The sequence below is a fragment of the Diplotaxodon limnothrissa genome, linkage group LG23 (assembly GCF_057381915.1).
Source record: "Diplotaxodon limnothrissa isolate DT_005_m linkage group LG23, D_limnothrissa_male_GT1.1, whole genome shotgun sequence".
Taxonomy (NCBI): domain Eukaryota; kingdom Metazoa; phylum Chordata; class Actinopteri; order Cichliformes; family Cichlidae; genus Diplotaxodon; species Diplotaxodon limnothrissa.
The window spans coordinates 43,547,628-43,562,889 of NC_140617.1; the positions used below are offsets into that span (position 1 = coordinate 43,547,628).

A 15,262-nucleotide genomic window follows, 5' to 3' on the forward strand; every position below is an offset into this window, starting at 1 on the left:
TGGGAGGAAACATTGTGACAGTCATATGAAAAGCTGGGATGTGATGCTGTTGTTTCATCAGCTAAGAGAACAAGACCAGAGAGATCAGCGTTGTGACAAAGAGCAGACGGCCAACAGCTGTAGTGCCAGCAGTTGTACTACTGGGCTGTGATGTAGTTGTCATCCCAGCACTGTTGCAGAGGTCACCCTGGCAGCAGCTGGTTTCTGCTGGAGTGATTCCTGTGATCTGTGGAGATTGTGTGCTTGAGCAAATCAGCTTGGAGGCGCAGCCCTTTACAGTCACCTTTTGTCCTTCTGCAGTCACTGAGGAAATGAAAGGAAGGAATAACAGAACATTTGTCTGAGCAGAAAAGAACAAACATGCAGACACTGAATCCTGTCGGTATATTACTTGCTGATGAGATGCAGTGGTCCTCATTTCCGTTGCAGTTTAGAGTTTGTGTGCAATCGTTTCCAACACATTGGAAGCACTTTTTCCCATTTGGAGATGAGATGCTGCCCTCTGTTGAATACAGAAATATTTGTAATATTTGTTTCCCTGCTTATTTTAACTGTGTGCCAAAAACATCAGCTTGGAAAAAAAACCAACAGAAAACAATATGTTACTAATATGTTTGTTTGAGAATTTTCAATCAGGAAATTTTCACAGATTGATTATTTTGCCCTGATCTATTCAAGCAAATACGACGATTGACCCACTTTAAAATTTCTCAACATATTTGATAAAAAGATTTTTTATTTTTTAAGTTTCAAGAACAGGAAATTAGATTTCAAAATACCAAGAAGCATGATAGAAATTACCAGGGGCAGCTTGAGAGTTGCAAAGATCAGAGGTGCAACACTTGCTGGTAATTAGAGTTCGGGCGCCTCCAAAGTTGATTGAGGCCTGAACACACTCCTCAGCCGCAGCACAACTTTTACCTTTAATATCAACCAGTTTTGAACCACCTGCAACAAAAAGACGAACCATTGAAAACTGAACCAGTTTAAAAGAAGAATAAAATAAGAACTATACAAAATCAAACCTGCGTATGAAGCTATTCTGACTGATGCACACTGAGTGTTGGAAGGACATTCTTTTGTTGTCTGAGCGCAGCTTCCAGAGAGGTCCGGTATGCATTCGTAACATTTCAAAGCACAGGCTGATAAAACAAAGATAAAGACAAGTAAACTTTCTCTTGCTTCCAATGCATGGACATATTCTAAAACATTCACTAAAACAGTTTGAAAAATAGATGGCTAACAGTACAATAAATAGTGCAATCATTTGTAGAATTGACAAACCTTTACTAAGATGTAATGACACTTGTTGTAAAAGCATTAAAAAAGAAAACATTTCATTGAATATTACAGAACTTGCTGGTTTAAAAATGTTAAAGAACAGATAACTGAACAAAAACTTGCCTTTAGGGAGCAGCACAATCCCAAGGATCAGCACAAAGATCTGCATTGTGTGATGGTCAGATAGAAGTGAATTTCTGTTTAGTTTCTGTTCAGTTTATAAGTAATTCTTATTGGGGGGAAGTGGTCTTCTTGCTGTGACCACTCCTTAACTCCTCCTTTGACAATGAAAGAACCTGACTATCAAAAACAAGCCTTTGAAACAGCATATATGTATATATGAATAGACTTCATAGAACCTATATCTAGATAATTAAATTGGTATTAGTTAGAATTCTCCAAAGTTAAAATAGAATAACATAGAATACCTGAATCTCAACATATGTATGAGGAAGAATAATATCTATTAAAACTAGTTTAAAAACCTGTTTAGTTCCAGTTTGTTTATTTGTTTGAAGTTTTAGTGATAATAAAATGCCTTATTGATTTTTGTATCAGTGTATTGATGACAGGTGGCTATATATATGCTTCTATTCATAGCTGAAGTTTTAGTGTTATTAAATTGCTGATTTTTGTATCATATATTTGATGGAATATTCTTTAAAGTCGTTTCATTCTATTGCTAAAATATGTTTAGGCTGCATTTAGGCTGCAAATCATTTTCTTTTAGAACGGACGTGAATTGTTTTTTTTTTTTCTTTGATAACCAGTGACTGTTTCAGTTGTCAGCAGAGTATGTTTTAACCATGCAACCACTCTAGTGGCACTGAATGAAAAAAAAACTGACTGTGATGCATGCTACATGCATTCTACAATACAACATATATCTTTAAAAAACCAGGCCCACCAGTTCTCTCTTTCATTTTTACCATACTTTTTACAAAGGTAATAACAAGACAGAAATCTGTATTTTCACCTTATAAAACATGTTAAGTATCAGTGCATCAAAACTGAAACACAGTCAAGAATGACTTGAATTTAAAAACTATTCTCGCATTTTTATTAGACATGTGCTGAGAGAAGACACTTTCTTTTCCCGCTCACCACCTCTGCACAGGCTGTAACTTTATCTGTAACTATCAGAATTCCTGAGGACAGTCCCAGGACACTATAGAACAAGCAGGACTCAAAGTCTGAATAATTATATTTATTTTATGTCCCAGTGATGTTTGTTTTTTTCAACATCCCATTCAGCTGCACTTCTTTTGTCTTTGTGTGATCTGATCAGTGAAATAAAACTGTACATAAGAGCAGTTAAACACGTGTCAGCAGAGCAGACGACTGTATTCAGAGAGGGCCGAGGACTTTTTCACACCATCCCAGATACGAGCTGCATAGTGAAACCTGTGAAAACAAAGAAAGTTAAGACAGGAAACAGAGGGATAAACTTAAACGAAATCCCAATAATGTCTCAAGATTTCACAAAATTACAGTGACATAGTACAAAGAAGAAAAAAATCAAAAATTGTATGCATTTCTGCACCAACCTTAATTATTAACACTTTTACTTTCTTTATATGGCATGGAAATATGTTTCTTTTCACTGTAGTATTTCATTTTCAATTGATATTGTTTTAAGCATGTTCAGAAAAAAATTAACCTGATATCCCACAGCAAGAAATATTTTTCACTACTCTGAAAGTTTTGTGCTTGTAGGTACATGCAGCAAGTTGCACCTCAGAAAACTATTTCACAACAAACCACCAGCGCTCATTTTCTGTTGTTTACAAAAAACAAAAAAAAAAGACAGCAGGTTGTAGTCACTGAAAGTAAAGGGAAGCAGAGAGACCCCTCATCTCTAATAGATATTTTGCATTTCTTCCACAGGGATTAAAAACTGTTTCTATGAGAGTTCAAAAACAATGACATTTATGATGGCTTTGTTGAGCAAACCAGTTTAAAACATAAAACTGATTCTCACCCTGGGTGCAGGATGTATTTACTTGGTTGTCTCACTTTTTTTTACCATGGATTAGTCACCTACACTTTTTGAATAGTGGAATATGAATAAAATAATTATTCATTTATAAATAAATAGTACTGATATGATGTTTACCAGTTTTTCTCAGTGAGAATAGTGTGTGACAGCTGACAGCGGGGCATGGCCAGTATTTGGCTGCGGAGTTTTGAAACCATGGTGGAAAAGGCCGGGTGTCCTCTATAGCCGGGGAGCAGAGAGAACAGTGGGTACGTTCCTGACCCTAAACAACGTACAAAGATTCATTTATTTTTCACACAACACACGAGATGTCACTTGAGTTTTACCTTATGAGAAGAATAAATGTTTGTAACCTGCTTTGGTCAAATTATCCTCCCCGTCATTTTCCTGCACAGGAAGCAAAAACATATTGACCTCGGTTGTCAGATAGTCCTGCCCCAGGCCTGGGAAGACATTGCAGTCAAGCATGGATAATGTTCCTGAGAATAAAACACATGTTATAGTTGTGGCCAGCCTGTTAATCCACTTCAGAAGTGATGCTTTGTTTACAGGACTACAAAACCAAACACATTCACTAAAAACCTCAGACCTCTACATTGGAGAGACCAAACAGCCACTTCACAAGCGCATGGCACAACACAGAAGAGCCACCTCCACAGGACAAGACTCAGCAGTCCATCTGCATCTTAAGGATAAAGGACACTCTTTCAAGGATGCCAATGTTCACATTTTGGACAGAGAGGACAGATGGTTTGAAAGAGGAGTGAAAGAAGCCATCTATGTCCACTGTGAGCGACCATCTTTGAACAGAGGCGGGGCTTTACGACACCAACTCTCTGCCATCTATAATCCAGTTTTGAGATCCCTTCCCAGACGCCTTAACGCCCACTCACATCCTGGGCCATCTGACCTCAGGAATTCGCATGATAAGGTGGGGCCAGGTTTCACAATGAAGACACCCGAAACTCTGGCTGATTGGGACCCACACCCAGTTTCACACCTTGGCTCAGGCGATTAGAGGATCATCAGGGGGTCCTTTTGTCCCTCTGTGGGGGGTTACTCCCACTAGGTTTATATCTGGGACTCTCCACCATTTGACCTTAGAACTGAAGAAGCTTGAGAGGTGAAACGTCTTCAAGCAACTTATAGAAGTCCAGACGCTTTTCTTTGCAAGCTCCTTTGACTACGATGACCTGGATGACTGAGAACCTTCACAGACCTAACATCTATGTTGTTTATGTTGACATGGCATATGAAAATTTCTTATCTATAATATTAACTATTTACAATTTGGAATTATTTTGATTGGGATATCAAAATAACTTACAAATACAAAATACAATGATCAGTGACATAAAACAAATTGATTATTATGAGGTGAGTAGATGAGCCAAGCAGGTAGTAATAAGACTAATAGTACTAATGTAAGATATCACAGCATAACAGTAACCGTAGTTAGTGTGTGAAACACTTGTACAGATGGCATTAGGTAAAGTACATGATTACAAAAATGCACACGATTGTTTAAAAATAATAAATTGCATAAATATAAGAAACCTTCCTCTCAGTGAGTGAGTTGTCTCATCGTGATTTGCGTATATGTATATACGTACATGCGATCGCATTTCTTAAATTTCTGTATTCTTTTTAACAGATGAGCTGGATGACACTGCACAGGTTTGGAATACACACTCCATCAGGCCATCAACAAACATCAATATCCCCAGTGGTCGACCTAATGTAATGTATACATTACCTGAGCTCTACGGGACAAGAGACTTCCTTTGCCCCACTGAAGAAGAACATGTTGAAATGTGTAAAACTGAGTGTGTTTTTCAACTGACCAAACCATGTGACCCCGATGTATATGAACTGTGCAATATCATCATGACTGAGTCCCATCTGACTCCACCAACAGACCCATATCAGGCTGTGAACTTGTACATGCATTTAAGAGAGAACATCATGGCATTAGTGTAAATTGCATACACTGCAGCAGAGAACATTTCTCAAAATTGACCTGTGCTATATGTGAGAAAGCTAACTTCTGGATGTTAAACAGACTGTAAACTGTAAGCTTTCTAGTACACAGTCATTTATGAGAATATCTTATATAGAAATATTTATTGTTGTGTTCCAGGAGGGTCAGTGAAGTAAAGTATAAAGAGGAGTCTCTGCCTGTTAATGATATTCTGAGTGTTCTTTAGCACAAAAACACTGTAATGTTCTGTCAAATGTTATCAAGTTCCATGTCTATGTGTATTACTTCGAATTACTTTAACTGTGTATTTGGCTTGATACATGGATCAAAACATAAGACACATCTTAATTTAATGTGTTAGGAGTTTTAATGTACAGTGTTTACTCAGATAATGGTGGTTTATGTTGAGTATTTTGTAATAATTGAGTTGAGTTTTTATTTACACCATCTCTATTTGTTAATGATGGGAATGTTTAGTTGTTGATGTTGGCTAGAATACTGTTTAAAATCGAAGAGATATGCTATTATGCCTTGTTGCTTTATATATATCATAACGCCAACTGTCACATTGGCAGGCTACATGAAATGGTACTAAGGGGCATCATAATCTGAGAGGGGACACCTTGGCATTTTTCTGAACTCAAGTTTCTCTGACTAAAAATATAATTATTTTATGTCATTTTTGCTTCTTTTTTTTTAACTATTTATTCTGATTCCAGAAGAGCTTTAGTTTTTTTAATGTTGGTTAAACAAAACTGAAAAAATAAAGAACTAAATTGAGACCTTTTGAACTCTTAGAATTTCTAATAGATATAAACATTCTTTTTTGGTCACTGAATTTATCTGAAGCTTATTTTATCAGCTGAATAACAAATTCTTTGCACCCACCTGTTCTGTTACATTCGAATGCTATTTTTGCAAAACTCACCACTTCTGAAAGGATGATATGTGTTGTTGAACTACCGGACAAATAAACTGAAATCTAATCAATTTCTAATTTTTTTTTGGACTATGTAGTACAGACAACTAAAAAATTGCAAATGACAAAAGCATATCGACAACATCTGTGTATTGACTGCCTGTGTTCCCAGGCACTTTAATTTCAGAGAAGGGTAGTCAGAAGTGCATAATCTGTCAAAAATGTAGCAATATTTTATAATTAACAATATATACTATTTAATCTAATTAGAAATCCTGGCCTACAATCTTGTTTATCCAAGAAACTGTTAAATCTGATTATCATTGCTTGTTAATTTGTAATTATATAAGACGGTATAAAGAATTGTGAATCATCTGTATGTCACATTATGGCAAAGTCCTTTCAAAAAAAATAACTTGTGATGGCAATATGATTTTTAACAAAACAACTAGTAAACATTTTGGAAGCTAATCAAGGGAAAATAGGACTTATTGTTACAAGATGTTTATAGGCCACATCAGCTTTAAGAATTTGTAAACAGGATCTTATCATTAACTTTCAATAACTTCTTTCGCAACCATAGTGACATTCTTTACTAATATTAATGGACTTTTCACCCTAAAATCAAATTTACACATTTTTCTGTTCGCTAGCTGTAGTATTCCTTAATCCACATTGTTTTAGTGTGAGTTGCCCAATTTTAGAGATATTGACTGTACAAGCCTACCCTTCTCTTGTTTCACATGGTACTTAATGCTTAGTAGCAATGTCTTTATGTAGACCTTATGTAGCTTCATGTTGTTTTTCAACAAGGAAGAGATCTCTACAGCTAATATCTCCCAAAACTAGGCAACTCACAACAAAACATTCTAGATGGATAAACAGCAAGCCAATGTGTGTCACTGTGGGGTATGCAGGTGTGTTGACAGAACGTACCCAAAAGCAGACAAGGAGAGAGAGAGGATAATGAACTTAAAACAAAAGAGAGCCTTTATTCTGGCTGATGGCAGGAGTAAAAGAAAACAATGACAATGTGTACAGCAAATTTTGATGTGATATGTCTCTCTAACGCTAAACACAAACCTTGTTTTCAACAGAAGTTAAAGATGCGGTCATTTTCAAAGAATTTTAAACAATAAAGAGTCCTTGTGAAATCTGACCTAACATACAACTAAACCATCAGAAAATTAAATTTGTGACTGCTTGTTATACGGCTGAATATATCAAATGCTTCAATGACAAAATGAAACAAGACAGAATTTATGAACTCAAGGATAATCATACAAATAACAATTACAGCTGTAACCATTAGTACACTCATCAAGTTCAAATGATGTCCATTTCAAAGTAATTGCTGGAAAGGACATTGTCGAACTCTGCTGCTGCTGCAGGATTGCTCTCCCCCCGCTTCAGGACACCTACACCAGGAGATGCCGGACTAGAGCAGCGCAGATACTGAAGGACCCGTCCCATCCTGGCAACAAACTGTTCCAACTTCTGCAATCTGGTAGAAGGTTCCGCATCTTCTGGGCAAGGACAGAGAGACTCAAGAGGAGCTTCTATCCCCAAGCCATCCGTGCCCTAAACACACACACCCGCCCTCTCACATCATCTATAATTGACTGAGACAGGACTCTTCCAGACACTAAACCAAGGCACAATGTACATTTCAATTCCTTTAATTTTAAATATGTTCATATTGTCTATCCTGTAAAATAGTCAGATGTCTATTCATATTAATGTACAGAATTCACCTGCTTGCTGCTACTACTGCACATTCACCCAATGTATATACTACATATATATATATATATATATATATATATATATATATATATATATATATATATATATATATATATATATATATATACATATATAATGTTCTTCCTCTACACCCCCCCCCCCCAATTTTTTTGCACATGTCGAGGAGCGTGTCAGGCTACATTTCACTGTGTGTTATACTTGTATAACTATGCATGTGACAAATAAAGAACCTTGAACCTTGAACTCTGTGCGAAATTCAGGATAAGAACTGTAAGTGCATGGCACTTCAAGGGTAGCTCCACAGGTGTGAGCAACAGGCCTTCTGTTGAGCCCAGTTTCAGCATTAAAGCACACCAAAATTTTGTCAACACATATCACAGAAGATCCTGTGCAGAAGTGCAGGATTTTTTCAGCTTTGGTTTCATCAGCGTTTTTAACATAACGCTGAAGATGGTTAAATGTTATTTGTTCTCCGTGAGGCAGCATCAATTTTGTTGTTTGAAATAGCTGCACTAGTCTTTTGCCTGTGGCCTTCTTTGTCTCATACAGAGACAACACACTTTCCTTGTCTGCCAGTTTTAGCTGCAGATGTGCCATGGGTGTGGAGAAGCAATCCATTATATACTTTGGCTCTTGGAGAATGGCCTTATGAGCCATTGTTTCAATGGCAGGCTGCATGTTGTTCTTAGGTGGTAGGAAGTGGGAACCCATCCTTGTAAAGAGGTCAAGCAGGTCCTCTTCATCATTTTCATCCATTGTGCCTTGGAGCGCCTTCTCAACAGCTGATCTCTCAACAGGAGGGAGATAGTTGAGAAACAATGCAATCAGAATGTCTACATCAACTGAGTCCATTCCGTGGATGCAAGCTAAAATGAAAGCCCTTGACAGCCTCACTGGAAAGACACCATGGTCTAGTAAGCCTTTCACCCATATCTGCCCAACAGCTTGCCATTCAGCCTCACTAAAGTCTGGCCTCAGCCTTGGAACTCGTTCATTTTCACCTTCACACTGTTCCAAAAATTGCTCCCAAAATGCAGTGTAAACCTCCCTTGACACCCCAGCATCATCAACAGCATTTTCATTTACAAAGTTCATCTTTAAAGTCTCATTCAGAATGCGACTGTCCATAAATACAGCCAAAAGATCATCAACAACTTTTATCCTGTGAATTGATACATGTAGGGGGCTCTGTGGGTCTCCTGAATTTGATGGGGAAAGTTGGTTGCTTGAATCTAAAGGCAAACCTTGTGCGATGAAATTCAGTCCATGGTCCTGAGTAAAAGACAAAACATGCACATTCCATAAGAAATGCAAATGAATTGTACAGATTACACAATATCAATGTTCTGAAAAAGTTTGAAATTTATTTGTCTAATTTTAGTGGGCTGTATATTCCCAAACCATGGTTGCACTGACGATTTATCTATAACATTAATATTGTGGCCTGATGGATGTCCTTGTATGCCTCACAGAAAATTATACAAGTGTTCTTTACATGTATGAGAAGACTCACTTCTGTGCAAAATAGGTAGAGAACACAATAGTGACACCAAAACAATGTCTCACTGCTGTGTTATGTAAATAATTTGATTTCAAGACTAAATTTCCTGTTTAATCTTATCTTAATGTAAAACACTGGAATTGTCTCTCAACTGACAATATCCTTTTAATTCAAATGGACCCACAAACTGCCATATCCTCAGAAAATAGCATGAAATTTTGGCATCTCTACAGTATGTAAAGGTAGGTGTTTATGGTTGCCTGAATTGATCCATCTTACCTGTGCAATCTGGGGTGCTTCCTCCTGTATTGACTGCATATGGGGTGTGGGCAAGCCATTAGCTGAAGACAATGGTAGCAGGAAACCATCCATAGGTAATCCATTTGTGTCAGCATTCTGAGAAGGATGTATTGCATTAATTGACAACAGACACCTTAACCCTTCAAGATTAGAAGACTCTTCTTCAATCTTCTACCTTGGCTTATTCTAAATCATGAATGTTCTTAAAAAGTCTGCAAAATATGTCAATAGGTCTTAAGAAATAGAACAAAAATACACCTCTTTATTTTCAGCCTACATGTCTCACTTACAAGAGTAAAAAGACATATTACAGTGGAATTCCACAGGTTTTTATCAGATCTTGATGTACTTCTTACTACTTAAAATGTTGTATTATTGCTGCAAAAAAAAATCAAGTTTTAAACAAACAAGAGATGAATTCTGATTAATAGAAATCGAGCAATTGTTTCACAGTACTGTAAGTTATTTCTTTTAAAAGAATATTACAGAAAATAACACACATACTTAAATTTTGTCCAAGCAGGAATGCATGATCAGCTTTTTTTAAAATCAGAACTATGCAAGTTACTGAATTTGATTATTAATAAATTTCCATATTTTGTCACACTTAAACCATATCAACCACAACTGTCCATGGTCTTACCCAAGATAAGATAAGATAAGATAAGATAGAACTTTATTAATCCCTCGGGTGGGTTCCTCTGGGAAATTCGATTTCCAAAAAAGCACAGCACCGACAGAAGTTACAGAGTTATACACACACACATATATATAAATACAGAGACAATATAAATAAAATATACGAAGGGGATAAATAGAATAAATAGGAATAAAAATAAAAATACAAGTGAATTGCACATTTCAAGTATTGAGTCTATTGCACCGTTGACTATTTACAAAAGTATTGCACAAAAGGTATTGCACAGTGAGGTGAAGAGGCACTACAGCTTAGTTGTTCCCCCCTCCTTTGTCCTCCTGTTTCCCCTCCCTCTCCCCTCCAGAGAGGAGTTAAACAGTCTGATGGCGTGTGGGACAAAGGAGTTTTTAAGTCTGTTAGTTCTTGTCTTTGGGAGAAGCAACCTGTCACTGAACAGACTCTTCTGGTTGTTAATGGCCGTGTGCAGAGGATGCCTGGCATTGTCCATAATGTCCATCAGTTTCTTTAATGTCCTTTTCTCTGCCACTGTCACCAGAGTGTCCAGCTTCATGCCGACCACAGAGCTAGCCCTCCTGATCAGTTTCTCCAGCCTGGATGAGTCCTTCTTTGCTGTGCTGCTCCCCCAGCACACCACAGCATAGAAAAGTACTCCAGCAACCACTGACTGGTAAAACATCCTCAGGAGCTTCCTGCAGATGTTAAAAGACCTCAGCCTCCTGAGGAAGTACAGTCGGCTTTGGGCTTTTTTATACAGGTACTCTGTGTTGCATGACCAGTCCAGTTTATTGTCCACCCACAGCCCGAGGTACTTGTACTTGTTGACCACCTCCACCTCCTCCCCCTCTATCTGAACCGGCAGTGGACCTGCTCTAGACCTCCCGAAGTCCACAACCAGTTCCTTAGTCTTTGAGGTGTTGAGTTGCAGGTCTGAGATCTGAGATCCTCACTGTTGACATAATTCAGGGTTATCACGACTGTGTCATCACCATCTGCTCTGACAAGATCCTCTTCAGGATTCCATACAACCGTATCCGCTTCGTCTATGTGTGGAAAACAAAATTCCAAATCTTCTGGAAGTTTGTCCCGGGACTCTAGTTTGAAGGATTTGTTAGGAACTATACTGGTCAGATCAATAATTTCAGAGCAGTGGTCAGGGAAATCATGATCACTTGAGTCAGTCTGCTGCCGCTGTCCCACGACAGTGTTTTTAATGTCTGTTGGGGTTGAATGCATATGATGGGATTTTCCTGGACTTTGTGTTGTCACTGCCTCACAGAGTGATTTCAGTTTTTTTGGATTGTGTTCCATCTGGAAATTGTGAATCTGTGAACCAGAAAACAAACACAAGACACAAACGAAAATAATTCAATTATTTTTTCAGCAGCCAGTCATTTTGTACATGTCAATGAATACAAAGCTGTAAGTCTTTCACAGATGTATTAAATGTACCTTACCACACAAGTCAACAACAAATTCCTGGAATAATTTCATCCTACAGAAGTGCAAATATTCGTAGATGTACATAAAGCACTTGAATAAGACAACTCTTTATTGCAGTTGCACAGTCATACCTAGTACAATAGTACAACAAAATTAGAAAATGTCGCATGTTACCACCGAGCACTACTAAACACGACAAAATACAGTAACTTTAAAGTGATCATTATTTGTAATAATAACTTTCTTATTTTAACAAACCTGTTTGCCAGTGTCACTGTCAGATGAATCCCCATGTTCAAGTAGATCTGGGACAAAATCATCTGTCTCACTGTCAAATCCAAGTAATGTCACCGGTGAATCTTCTTCAGTTATGCTGACAGAAAAATCCTCTTCAGATGAGGACTGAACTGTTAACAGTGTTTCATCTTTCTTGCATGTCTTGTTCCTCCACCATTTCTGGTTCTCACTTGACGGTATTCATTACTGCTTAAATGAAGCCATCCGATTTCAATTTTTCTGCAGGTCTTCTCTCCTGCAGTATTTTATTTCTCTGTCTTGCCATCCCTTCACTTTGCTTGTGGAACACACCTGATGAACCACACAGCATTCCTTTGGTTTTTGATCTTACTTTCCGTGTCGCAATTTTATCTCTTAGGTTCTGCAGAAGAGTCTCTTTATCTGTGCTGTACTTAGTTTGTTGACAGAAGGACTGGACAGCTACTCTGTCACCATATGTCCTTATGTATTTTGCCATTTGTCCATCAGTCATGACGAACAGCACTGCCTTATCCACCTGCAGACATAAAACATTAGAGAAATGCTATTAATATACTTTTACTCTAGGAAGCCACACTGGCACACATGGAATACTAACTGTATTAGAATAGAGTTCTTAATCACTGTTCATGATCATTATCAAAAGTTACTCTGTCAACTTCTGTCTTATTACTTTACTGTTGCTGTGTTAGTATTAGTATAGTAATAGTAGTAGATATTTATATACTACGTTACTAAAAAATATTTTGCTAGTAAGGTATAAGTAAGGTAAGTTCCACCAAGTATTTGGTGCCATGGTGTCTATGTTACCATGGTAATGGCACAGCCAGATAACAACATCCAAATTCATGGGCTGCAACCTCTTTTTTTTTTAACTTTATTTATCACATTGTCCAAATTCATGGGCTGCATCCTCCTGAGGACGCTTTTGTAGACCGATTATGTCACAGCGATGCGATCCAAATTCATAGACTCCTTTTTTTTTTAATTTGCACAGAAATGTACAACAATTATGGCAATCTCTACAAAGATTCTATTTTAAATTCGTAAACTCCTCCGAATGCAGCGGACAAATGCGTCCTCCTTTTCACCGATTTTTTTTTTTTTTTAATTATTGAACTTTATTAAGAAACAGTATACAGAACATGTATACAACCAGAACAAAATTAACATATGCCAGGGGGTGTAATACAAAGAATTACAAACATTCACTTTTCACCGAATTTGAAGGATGGGTCGGGTGTGTGCTTCGTGGCCCACCATATCCCAGAATTCAAAGTGCGGCCCAGCCAAACTCCAGTTTCCGGTAATGGCAGCCATTAATAAGTTTTAAAATGACCGTTATTAATCTTTCTGGGTCACAAAATAAACTTTTAACATATTTCAGGGGAGAACGTGGGTGTATAAACTTGAAATATCTGCTCGGTTTATCAAGATATCGCATATTTACAAAAGTGCTTCGACGTTTTCCTTGATGTCTGTTACCCACCAGCTCGATAGGTAGCCAAGAGCTCAAGGGTCACTAAAGCCGCCGAGAACGGCACAACTCCCGGCATATTATTTTCAGATCACCACGGACTTTTGCTACTCAGGCTAAACGTAATATATAAAACACTTAGACAACCTAAAAATGTTAATGTTTGGCTTTTTTCAGTGTTTCATTTGTTCGTGAGTAAATCGGTTTGGCTGAGATTAAAGTTATTAGATTAAATTCGATAAAATAAAACTTTATTAATCCCCCAGGTGGGTTCCACCTTGGTTTTACACCGCTTAATCAACGTCAAACAGAAAACTGATTAAACAGAAGTGTGAGATGGTCGAGAATTTACTCCAGTGTCGTCTTATATTTTAGATAGAAAGGAGCAGACGGACGAGCTTATTACACTCCACCGAGACAGCGGTGACGCTAATCAGAAGGCTAGACCGTCCAATTTCCCCAGCCATTTACTTCCGGCCTACCCGACCTTCTGAGGACCCAGCCCACGTAGACCACGAAGCCCGAGTCCTCGGGAGGATGCAGCCCATGAATTTGGACACGATTTGAAATTTCAAAACATATGTGCACTTAACGAGTTATGTTTAATGAACCTGAACATATTTACAAGAATTAACATTAAAGGCCTGCATATATGACCTCGGTTTTTCAACAAGTTACTCGCCTTTTGAACCGCGGTGTTTAATGCTTTGTTGTTTATACGTACTTTGTCTTGTTGCATGTGCATGATGTCGTCGTGTGGGACCTCTCTTGACCGCAAGAAATGTTCTAAATCCTCCTCCATGTCCGCACCGTATGGAGCCCCGTACCGTAGCACCGCACCCTTCAACTGAAACGCTATCAAAAAGGAGCAGGATCTTTTGCGTGATCCCGAGTTTGTTTTGCGAGATCCCGAGTTTGTTTTGTACGGAGCCCCGCAGGGGACATGGGAGAAAAAAAAATTAGGGAGAAAAAAAAAATTAGGGAGAAAAAAAAAATTAAGACGGACTTTTGCGAGATCTCGCAAAAGTATTGCGAGATCTCGCAAAAGTATTGCGAGAGCTCGCAAAAGTATCGCAAAAGTTTTAGCCGCATTCTTCGGAGGCCGCCAGCTCGAAGCCGACCGGGAGGTCGAGGCACGATGTGCCGGGAAAGCGGTGTTCTTCCCGGCTGTAGTAGGTCTCGACCGCCCGTTAGCTTCAAGCTAGTGGCCGCCAGCTCGAAGCCGACCGGGAGGTCGAGGCACGATGTGCCGGGAAAGCGGTGTTCCTCCGGGCTGTAGTAGGTCTCGACCTCCCGTTAGCTTCGAGCTAGTGGGTGTCAGATCTCCAAAAACGTTGGAGCACTTTTGCAAGTATGTGATGTCTTGTAAACCGAGCAGGTATCTGACGTTTACACAACTACATTCACGCCTCAAAATATCTTAAAAGTGTATTTTGTGACCCAGAAAGAGTAATATTACAACTAAGTAGCTGCCGCCATTGTTGGAGTTTTGCGAGATCTCGCAAAACAAACTCGGGATCTCGCAATACTTTTGCGAGCTCTCGCAATACTTTTGCGAGATCTCGCAAAAGTCCGTCTTAATTTTTTTTTTTCTCCCTAATTTTTTTTTTCTCCCTAATTTTTTTTCTCCCATGTCCCCTGCGGGGCGCCGTAGTTTTGCGAG

At 38.4% G+C, this 15,262-nt stretch overlaps 2 protein-coding genes and 1 long non-coding RNA gene across 4 annotated transcripts; all 3 read right to left on the bottom strand.

Moving 5' to 3' along the window:
- Positions 1 to 1,560, bottom strand: LOC146608807 (uncharacterized). Its single transcript, XM_085348246.1, has 5 exons — positions 1,405 to 1,560; positions 1,026 to 1,142; positions 802 to 948; positions 392 to 502; positions 1 to 303 (listed from the first exon to the last, which is right to left on the bottom strand). The coding sequence occupies exons 1-5, from the start codon at positions 1,448 to 1,450 to the stop codon at positions 62 to 64; spliced, it is 663 nt and encodes a 220-aa protein (XP_085204372.1). The 5' UTR covers positions 1,451 to 1,560; the 3' UTR covers positions 1 to 61.
- A 945-nt stretch (positions 1,561 to 2,505) lies between these two features.
- Positions 2,506 to 3,754, bottom strand: LOC146608808 (uncharacterized). Its single transcript, XR_014905115.1, has 3 exons — positions 3,634 to 3,754; positions 3,398 to 3,542; positions 2,506 to 2,685 (listed from the first exon to the last, which is right to left on the bottom strand). It is a non-coding gene; the product is annotated as an uncharacterized LOC146608808 (long non-coding RNA).
- Positions 3,755 to 7,506: 3,752 nt separating this feature from the next.
- Positions 7,507 to 14,401, bottom strand: LOC146608809 (uncharacterized). 2 transcript variants are annotated; one of them, XM_085347685.1, is made up of 5 exons: positions 14,324 to 14,401; positions 11,340 to 11,729; positions 9,728 to 9,847; positions 8,185 to 9,219; positions 7,507 to 7,554 (listed from the first exon to the last, which is right to left on the bottom strand). In XM_085347685.1, the coding sequence occupies exons 1-5, from the start codon at positions 14,399 to 14,401 to the stop codon at positions 7,507 to 7,509; spliced, it is 1,671 nt and encodes a 556-aa protein (XP_085203811.1). The 2 variants fall into 2 exon arrangements, with proteins under 2 accessions (XP_085203811.1, XP_085203812.1); XM_085347686.1 differs by lacking the exons at positions 9,728 to 9,847; positions 14,324 to 14,401 and adding an exon at positions 12,105 to 12,221 and having other exon boundaries at positions 8,185 to 9,223; positions 11,341 to 11,729.
- Between the last annotated feature and the right edge of the window lie 861 nt (positions 14,402 to 15,262).

What these genes read in the sequence shown, in the direction of transcription:
- LOC146608807 (XM_085348246.1), bottom strand. Translation starts at nt 1,450, where the DNA reads ATGCAGATCTTTGTGCTGATCCTTGGGATTGTGCTGCTCCCTAAAG. An exon ending in GATTGTGCTGCTCCCTAAAG is followed by an intron (nt 1,143 to 1,404) that starts GCAAGTTTTTGT and finishes TTGTTTTATCAG; the next exon opens with CCTGTGCTTTGAAATGTTAC. An exon ending in CCACTGCATCTCATCAGCAA is followed by an intron (nt 304 to 391) that starts GTAATATACCGA and finishes TCATTTCCTCAG; the next exon opens with TGACTGCAGAAGGACAAAAG.
- LOC146608809 (XM_085347685.1), bottom strand. Translation starts at nt 14,401, where the DNA reads ATGGAGGAGGATTTAGAACATTTCTTGCGGTCAAGAGAGGTCCCACAC. An exon ending in TGCACATGCAACAAGACAAA is followed by an intron (nt 11,730 to 14,323) that starts GTACGTATAAAC and finishes TCTGGTTCACAG; the next exon opens with ATTCACAATTTCCAGATGGA. An exon ending in AATTTCGCACAGAGTTCAAG is followed by an intron (nt 7,555 to 8,184) that starts GTTCAAGGTTCT and finishes GCAGCAGCAGAG; the next exon opens with TTCGACAATGTCCTTTCCAG.